The sequence below is a fragment of the Gambusia affinis genome, linkage group LG11 (genome assembly GCF_019740435.1).
Source record: "Gambusia affinis linkage group LG11, SWU_Gaff_1.0, whole genome shotgun sequence".
Classification (NCBI taxonomy): Eukaryota; Metazoa; Chordata; class Actinopteri; order Cyprinodontiformes; family Poeciliidae; genus Gambusia; species Gambusia affinis.
Window position 1 is genome coordinate 14,963,450 of NC_057878.1, and position 9,409 is coordinate 14,972,858.

A 9,409-nucleotide genomic window follows, 5' to 3' on the forward strand; every position below is an offset into this window, starting at 1 on the left:
TAAAATGGAAATGATGGTTTCTGTATTTTTTTTCATGTTTTTATAAATATCACAGGTAATTAAAGTTGTCATCATCATGTGATTTTGTTTTCTATTTTTTAAATCAGAAGACATATCTCTGTATTGTATTAACTGGTTTTGTAAATCTGACATTTTTTTCAAGGCTTTGTTATGTACTTTGTACCTTTGCATCATACTTAAATGTCTGTAAATGTTATAGATCCCAAAACACTTTTGAGATCTATGAAAACACCACCTGAGCTTTAAAATAAGATTTCAGTATAAAACTGTCCTTTGTTTACTTTTTTTTTCTAAATTAAGCAGTCATTTATGCACACAATATTAAGGACAGCATGGAGACCAAAAGTAACTGACCTATAGTAGCAAATCAATGGTTGACACCATATGGAGGCTTTTCTACAACAGCACATAATCTTTTTATATTTAATGCACTTTAGTTTTCTCCACATCCCATGCAGGAACATCAACGTCTGATAAAATCACATAGCTTCTCATAGACACATTGAGAATTTCTGACTACTTTTGTTTTTAATTGTTTTTTAGTTTAGTTAATATTCTCCCCATTATTTTTGTGGCAAAGAGAGAAACAAATTAGTTTGAATAAAAAAGGATTATGATTGTAATGTCTTCACTCCTATCATTTGTGCAGCAATAAAATGGTATGAAAATCCTTTTAACTCAAGGACTCATGTTCAGCTCGATTTTTAGTTCCTGTCTCAGGGAAAGAGTCAAGTCAACAACAGTACTTCTGCAATAAAGCAACAGTTCAGAGGGAGTAATAAGAACAAAACATAAAATAAAATATTGATAGTAGAAAAAACAGAATGTTTTAGGTTACACCTTCATAAAGCGCCTCTTTTATTTGGTTTCTCTGCATATCCCGTTTTGAATCGACTTCTTCCATCATTTGTATCTTCCTCCATCAACTGCATATTCTGCTGATAAAGCACTCGCACTTTATGTTTCTCAGGAATAAAGTTTGATTGATGATTTTATTTAAAAACGAACATGTACACATCAAATGACTTTTAATGCTACAGTTATATTTAGTCAATATTTATCAACGTTTGCTGCTGTTTCTAGAAATGCGCGTTAAAGGAAGTTTATCCCTTAGGCTTTCCGTCTGTTGTCGTGGAGACTGTGACGCTATGCAGGATTATTCAGATTGGCTTTAGCTAGCTCTTGCTATTGTGGCGGTTTGGGCGTTAATGTCCACAAAACATTAAGAGTTGTCACGTAAAGATAATGGCGGCGGCGTTAGATGCTCTCTGGGAAGACAGAGATGTTAGATTTGACATTACTGCGCAGTGAGTTAATAATCATTTGGGAATATTACCCGTAGCATTGCTAGCAAGCTCACTTAGCTCCAGAACGGAGCTAGATGGCTTATCCAAAAAAGCTCCCATAATTAACTGTTTTTGGTTGGTTGTTGATTTATTTTCCTTAGTGTTAGCTTTATATCAGAGTTACCTTTTTCTGGGTTTTAGTGTTTCTGCACTGATCTCTTACACCTTAATAAATAACCTATGATCATCTTCCTGTGCACAGACAGATGAAAACCCGTCCAGGAGAAGTGTTGATCGATTGTCTGGACTCCATTGAAGATACGAAAGGAAATAACGGAGAACGAGGTGGCATTGCCATTCCCGTGTACCGTTTATGCGTAGTTGGTGTAATTTCAGTTATAGAATAAGGACTGTCTCCCTATTTCAGGACGGCTCTTGGTGACAAACCTGAGAATCATTTGGCACTCTTCGGCTCTGCCAAGAGTCAACTTGTGTGAGTAAAACTAAATGTCTGAATGGTAAATAATATTCCTGAATGTAGTGTGGGTTATTAGGTTCTGATTTGACTCAAGAAGTTTTTCATAAAACATTTTTATCTACAATATTTCTATTTCATATAGCTTCTTAAACGTAAAATGTGATGTTTTCTATTATTTTTATTAGCTGTTGGTTATAACACTATTATTAACATCACAACAAGGACCGCAAACTCTGTGAGTAACCTTATCTTTCACTTTCTAAAAGTTTCATTTGAACTTTCCTGTGGATTGTTAGTATTTTTTTGTGGTATTTACATCTAAATTTAATTTGGTTTTCTAGAAACTGAGGGGTCATACTGAAGCACTCTACATCTTAACAAAGTCCAACAACACAAGATTTGAGTTCATTTTTACCAACCTGGTTCTCGGAAGTCCTAGGCTCTTCACCTCTGTCATTGCTGTACACAGGTAAAAGGAGGATTATATTTTAAATTTAGTAGGTGCCTTATAAAGAGTTTGACATTTTATGTTTCACAACAGGGCTTATGAGACCTCTAAGATGTACCGAGACCTGAAACTGCGAGCTGCTCTTATTCAAAACAAGCAGCTTCGACTCTTGCCTCAGGAGCAAGTATATGATAAAATCAATGGGGTTTGGAATCTCTCCAGTGATCAGGTACTGCTGTTGTTCAGAAAGAGAGCATAGCTACAGTATAAATCAAATTTATATGTATCCAAGATTTTATGTAAGTCACCATTTGAAATGAAAAATTTTGTATAACATGAATATATTCTTTTGTAGGGCAACCTGGGAACCTTCTTTATCACCAATGTTCGGATTGTGTGGCATGCCAATATGAACGAGAGTTTCAACGTCAGCATTCCTTACCTACAGATTGTAAGTTTGGATTCTGATGTCTTGATTCTGTTTAGCCAAGGAGTTCATTTCATGCACAAGAAAAACAGCTAATTTATAAACTCTACAGCAGATGTCGAAACTTAAAAAAAAAAATTAAAAAAAAACTTCTTACGGGAATAATTGAACGAGTCTCTTACAGAAATAAATGATAGGATGAAAATCCAGGAGTATAGGATGGCACTGATAGCTTAGAAGAAGAGTTGGTTGAAGTGTGCCAAAGTCTTCTGTGGGCTCGGATTACTTTGTATAATTTCAGATTTTTATTCCCAGGGTTCAGCGCATCTGAATTTAAATGATTTTATTCATGAACATGTCACTAAATGTAAACAAAATAGTTTTTTTTCTTTGCAATCTGTTTATTACAAACCTAACACTATTTCTATAGCAGAAAAATCAATTTTTAAAGAAAATCCTTTTTCTGAAACTGTCCCCAACTACGTAAATTGCTTGAAACTTGACATTGGAACATGGATTAACATAAACACTTTAAAAACACTGTCATAAAGAATAACATGTCAGATGAAGATTTCAGGTTATTGAGTGAATATGGCAAAACGATTCTGCGCTTTAAGCCTAGAGTCTATTTAACTAATAATTTTCTGTTCTTCCCAAGTGGTCGATCCGAATTAGAGACTCAAAGTTTGGCCTGGCTCTGGTTATTGAAAGTTCCCGACAGGTGACTTCCTTGGACGTTCTCATAATAAAGGTTTTCCTCTTCTTGCTTTTATGATATAATCATAACAGCGACATTGTTGTTTCAGAGTGGAGGATATGTGCTTGGGTTTAAAATTGATCCGGTGGAGAAGCTGCAAGACGCTCTCAAAGAAATCAACTCTTTGCATAAAGTTTACTCTACAAACCCAATCTTTGGAGTGGATTATGAAATGGAGGAAAAGGTAGGCGAACATGTATAGTTTTAGACGTAATTTTTAATGACAATAGCCTTAAACATATTGCTACGGCAGCAATGACATGGTTTATCTCCAAGCATATTTATATGTCAGAATGATTCAAAGTCCATATAGTTGCAGTGAAAGCCTGTCACACTTTTCATATTTTATTTGTGAAGCTTTTGAAAATATGGTTAGTTACCAATGAACATCGCAATTACTCACTACTTTGTTTTAGTCTCTAAAATTCTAATAAGATAGTTTAAAGTTGGAGGTTCGGATATGTTAAAATGTTTAAAAGTTCGAGAAGTATTCAGAGTTTTGCAAGGTATTCTAGAGATGTCCTCTAACATTTCTCATTGTGCCATTTTCAGCCCCAGCCACTGGAAGAACTGACTGTGGAACAGCCTCCTGATGACGTGGAAATTGAGCCCGATGAACAGACCGATGCGTTCACTGTGAGTGAGCCTGCTGGCCTTCGCCACACTCGTCACTCCTCTGGGAGTCTAAAGCCTGTCAGACTCTCAGAATAACTACGAGCTAATGCTTCCCAGGATGACAAACCAACAAGAGTTCACGTTGCTTAGTGCTCCTGTCTGTGTTGCTCATCAGCAACAATGATCAACCTTAACAACTAGAATACACTGTTGATTGCAATAACTTTAATAACCTCACTATGTGTTGTTTTTTTTTTCTTCAGGCCTACTTTGCTGATGGGCATAAGGTAAATATATTCATAAAATAAGCTCAAGTTTTCAGCACATTTTAAAAATTGCGAAAATCTGATATCTTTGTTGTGATACTACAGCAACAAGACCGTGAAGCAGTTTTCTCTGATGAGCTTGGCCTCGCCATTGAGAAGCTTAAGGAGGGGTTTACACTTCAGGGGCTGTGGGAAGTCATAGGCTAAAACAACATGAAACATCTGTGTTCTCCATGTACAGACAAGTGTGCATTTATTTATTGTTTATAGGCCAACATTAAAGTTGCATAGATCATTTATAGATGCTTTGTTTAAGACAAGGTACCAAATTTCATATCTGGTAAAAAAAAAAAAAACTTGAATAATGTAACTTGAATTGTATGCCTTTTTTGTTTGTTTTGCTTTTTTTGTAGTTTTTAAATGCTGTGAAGACAGGGTTTCCATGCAGCCTGAAAAAGTGTGAAATTTCTTTCTTGTCCCTTCCTAATGTCTTCTCTTTCTTCCTCCATTTCTTGTTTTCCTTCCTTCCTTTTTCCTACCTCCCTACAAACATTTCCTTCTTTCCTTATGAAAGAAAGGAAGTAAGTTTCTGTTTTTCCCATACCTAAAGTCTGCTCACTTCTGAAATGTTTGTCATGAAGTTGTATTAACATAAAAAATGTTTAGCAACCCTATAAAAGCCTCTAAGAATAAAATTTATTTAAGTAAACTGTGGGGTTGGAGGAGCATTTCTTAATGTCTAATTAAACATCCACAGACTGAATAGGTCTATATGTGGCCTGATTACAAAGTTGTACAAACATTTAAAGAATGGAGGATAAGCTGCCACCTCCTGGTGTGCCTGCAGTTCTCCGACCTGGCTCCTGATTAGAGGACGCCCTTTTAAATGTCTCACCAAATCTCACAGACTGAAGCTGGGCTGTCACTGCTGTCAATGAACTCTGAGCCAACATGGGAATGCTTTCATTGTACCAAAACGTCTTGACAGAAGATGTCAGTCACACGATTTGAGATAATATACAACATTGAAATTAAACTTGATAAGTTTTCCTTTTAAAACCGTCTTCCTCTCTAAAAGAAAGCCACAATTAAATTTAAAAAGATTGTGATATTTCTGTGTGGCTGCTCAACAATGTAGAGGTGACGAGGCTCCACAGTTGTTAGGGGTTTTTTGACAGCTGTGTGAGAGCTCCACTTTGGCCAACCTGAATTCTTCATGGTTGGGCTGATAGGCTATATTTAGGAGGGCACGGTTATATTGAAGCGCCTACAGACCTGTGCGCCTGTAGTTTACTGTCTTCAGCCTTCCTGTCTGAAGAGAATGGACGCCCAAGGGCTTAGAGAGGACCTCCGTCTGTTTCAGAGCACTCTGTTGCAGGATGGACTCAAAGAGCTGCTGAATGAGAATAAGCTGATTGACTGTGTCCTAAAGGTTGGGGACAGAAGCATCCCCAGCCACCAGCTCATCCTGGCAGCATGCAGCCCATATTTCCGGGAGCTTTTCTTCTCTGTGGATGGCAAGGAAGAGGACAGAAAGGAGGTTGTTTTGGAGAACGTTGATCCTAATGTTATGGAGGTGATCGTGAATTACCTGTACTCGGCTGAGATCGACATCAACGACAACAACGTCCAGGACATCTTTGCTGTTGCAAATCGCTTCCAGATCCCCTCGGTGTTCACGGTTTGCGTGAACTATCTGCAGAAGAGTCTCACCAAGAAGAGTTGCCTTGCCATCTACAGGCTGGGACTGACGCTCAACTGTGCCAGGCTGGCCATGGCAGCGAGAGATTACATCGCCGATCGCTTCGAGACCATAGCCAAAGATGAGGATTTCTTAGATCTCACCCCACCTGAGATCTTTGCCATCATTGGCACTGATGCGTTGAATGTTGAAAAAGAAGAAGCCGTGTTTGAGGCTCTCATGAGGTGGATCAGAAAGGATAAAGAAAAGCGAGCAAAATCCTTGGATGAGGCTTTTGAGTACATTCGCTTCCGTCTACTTCCAGAGAAGTACTTCAAGGAAAAAGTGGAGAAAAATGAGCTGATCAAGGCTGACCCAGAGCTCCTCAAAAAGATCAAAGTCATAAAGGAAGCATTTGCAGGGAAACTGCCCGAGGTGAAAAAGGGTTCAGGTGATGCTGAGGGAGATGAGGGGACACTGCCAGGTTACCTGAACAACAATCGCAGGTATGGCATGCATGCTAAGGACGTGATCGTCATGATTAACGACACTGCTGCTGTGGCCTACGACGGCCAAGAGAACGAGTGCTTTCTTGCTGCAATGTCTGAACGAATTCCCCGAAACCACGTCAGCCTCACAACAAAGAAGAACAACCTGTACGTGCTAGGAGGACTGTTTGTAGACGAGGAGGATAAAGAAAATCCACTGCAGTGTTACTTCTACCAGGTAGAAAAGTGTTGTTGGATTAAAACAGCAGTGATAAAGTACTCAGTTTTTAAAACACGTCTATACTTTTCAGCTGGACAGCCTTGCTGCTGAATGGCTAGCCCTGCCACCAATGCCGTCCCCCAGGTGTCTCTTTGCAATGGGAGAATTTGAAAACCTAATATTTGCTGTGGCGGGAAAAGACTTGCAGTCCAACGAGTCCCATGACACCGTTATGTGCTATGATACTGAGTAGGTTTGGCATGTTTAACATTTGAATATAGTTTTAGTGAGAGCCATAAAGCAGTTCTGTGTCTTCTGTTTTTAGAAAAATGAAGTGGACAGAAACAAAGAAGCTGCCTGTGAAAATCCACGGCCACTGCGTGGTCTCTGAGAATGGCTTGGTGTACTGCCTGGGAGGAAAAACCGATGAAAAGTAAGGTCACGGTGTTGACATTTTGTTTTCTTCCATTAAATTAAAACTCGACTTTCATTAACCCTAACCTGGACAACGTTTTGTCTTTTTGCCAAAAGTAAAGCAACCAATAAGATGTTTGCGTACAACCACAAGAAGTCAGAGTGGAAGGAGGTTGCTTCCATGAAGACTCCTAGATCCATGTTCGGAGCAGTTATCCACAAGGGGAGGCTCATCGTTGCTGGGGGAGTCAATGAAGACGGACTGACGGCAGTGTGCGAAGCCTATGACTTTGGGACCAACAAGTAAGTGCTGGGTTTTAATTAAAAACATGTTTATTATTTAAAACATTCAAGTTATTGCACTGTTGTCTATGAGTCTTCCTTCATGTTTCTTGTGATCAAAAATGGTTTCTTTGGATTATAACTGTTTTTAATGTAATATTCAAATCAGTAATTCTTAGCTCAGTGTCAGACCACTTATTTAGTTTTAATCATTGAACTCTGACATATGAATCATTCAGACAAATCAAAGCCTTCTAAAATCGGGAGATGAACTGATGTTGACTATAATGGACCAGTTAGGAACGCTCGCAAATGAAACCGGCTTCTAAGGCACTTTTTTAATAGCAGACTGACACAATTTATGCAGATAAATATATGAAATTAGCAGACATACGCAGTGATTCTCAAACCTCTGTTGACTTAAGACTTGTCATCATGCATCAGAAAACCATAAAGATGATTAATCTCTGAGGTTCTGTCAGATACTTGTTGGATTTTGTATCCCTAAAAGAAAACTCTTGTTTATTATTATATAAAGTGCTGTAAATACATTATTATAAAAGAATAATATACCATAAAGAACATGTTAAAAAAAACAATGAAAAACTTGACATGCCTTAGAAAGATCTGCGATAACTATTCCTCAAAAACAGCTTAAAGGTTTACTAAACGTAAAAATAAATCAAATATGACTGCATGTATGACTTAAAAACCTGTTTAAATAAAATTAATCATGTTCAAATCAATGGGTAAATCTTTTTTGTTTTTGATCATCCTCTCTATAGAATATGTACAAAAATATTGTCATGTCTTTTTAGAGTGTATTAAAACTGATTGTAATACACTCTCATTTTGAAAGAAATTCCACATAAAGTATTTACAACAGGAAAAACAGGGGACAGTGGTCATTTTCTTTAGTAGCGTAGTGATTGCCATTAGCTGAACAAGCAAAAGCATTTCCTACTGATTTGAGAAGGATATTCAAAACCTGAATTTTACAAAATAATAATCAATAAAATGCCAACGCTCAGAACTGTGTGTGTTTTGTTGGAGGTGGTCGCCTTTCACAGAGTTTCCCCAGGAGAGGAGTTCAATCAACCTGGTGAGCTGTGGAGGGCTGCTGTACGCCGTGGGAGGCTTTGCCATGGTAGAGAACGAGAACAAGGAGTGTGCACCAACTGAAGTCATTGACATTTGGCAGTAAGTTTGGGTTTCTCTCCTGCACATCAGTTCATTCATTTCTTTTAAATACATCAAAAACTTCTTTTATTGCCTGCATCAGGTATGAAGAGGACTCCAAACAGTGGAGCGGCATGATCAGAGAAATGCGTTATGCAGCCGGAGCCTCGTGTGTCTCCATGCGCTTGAATGCAGCCAGAATGCCCAAACTGTAACGCGGGACCGTTGTGCTATTATTGTGTGTCATGATCATTTTATTTACAAGCTCCAAGCAGAAGATGGTTTTTGTAGCTTTAATAATCAGATAATTTTACTATCCATGCTGACTTGTAGTTTGATTAAAATGTTGAAATATTTTCTCATGTTATGCAGCTAGGGAACTTGTTACTGTTGTGAAAGCTATTATCAATCATTCATAAAAAAAAAACCCCACAAAAAACAAAAAACATAGAACTTGGCTTAAATAAACAGATTTAAGTTTAACACTTATTGAAATAAAGTTTATATATTTGAGACAAATGTCTGAGTTTCCTGACTGATTTTAAAATCAAACTTTTCAAGCTGCTTTTCTACATAAAAATTAAAATTTATGCTTTTGTAACATATCTGTTAAAATTATCATTATGTATGAGTGTATGGAGACCTCCGTTCCTTGACATGGTCGCCACGGGTTCGAGTCTCGGCCTGTTGACTTTTGCCCCCCGTCTGTAACCTCTCTCACATCCCTCCTTCTTGTCAATGTACTATACAATAAAAGCCACAAGAGCTTTTACTACATCATGACGAGACAGATAATCGTTGAAAAAAAGAAATCAAGCTCTTCCACTGTACGCTCGTCTAGGTGGGG

At 37.9% G+C, this 9,409-nt stretch overlaps 2 protein-coding genes across 2 annotated transcripts; both read left to right on the top strand.

The window, feature by feature from the left end:
* The first annotated feature begins 1,146 nt into the window (after positions 1-1,146).
* Positions 1,147-5,091, top strand: bbs5 (Bardet-Biedl syndrome 5). Its single transcript, XM_044131459.1, has 12 exons — positions 1,147-1,328; positions 1,570-1,652; positions 1,735-1,800; positions 1,971-2,020; positions 2,127-2,254; positions 2,327-2,462; positions 2,589-2,684; positions 3,319-3,381; positions 3,467-3,601; positions 3,970-4,053; positions 4,296-4,319; positions 4,404-5,091. Exons 1-12 carry the CDS (start codon positions 1,267-1,269, stop codon positions 4,503-4,505), a joined length of 1,029 nt encoding a protein of 342 aa, XP_043987394.1. The 5' UTR covers positions 1,147-1,266; the 3' UTR covers positions 4,506-5,091.
* Positions 5,092-5,477: 386 nt separating this feature from the next.
* klhl41a (kelch-like family member 41a) lies at positions 5,478-9,076 on the top strand. The gene is made up of 6 exons (XM_044131453.1): positions 5,478-6,705; positions 6,779-6,936; positions 7,013-7,120; positions 7,219-7,404; positions 8,437-8,583; positions 8,666-9,076. Exons 1-6 carry the CDS (start codon positions 5,620-5,622, stop codon positions 8,775-8,777), a joined length of 1,797 nt encoding a protein of 598 aa, XP_043987388.1. The 5' UTR covers positions 5,478-5,619; the 3' UTR covers positions 8,778-9,076.
* The last annotated feature ends 333 nt before the right edge of the window (positions 9,077-9,409 follow it).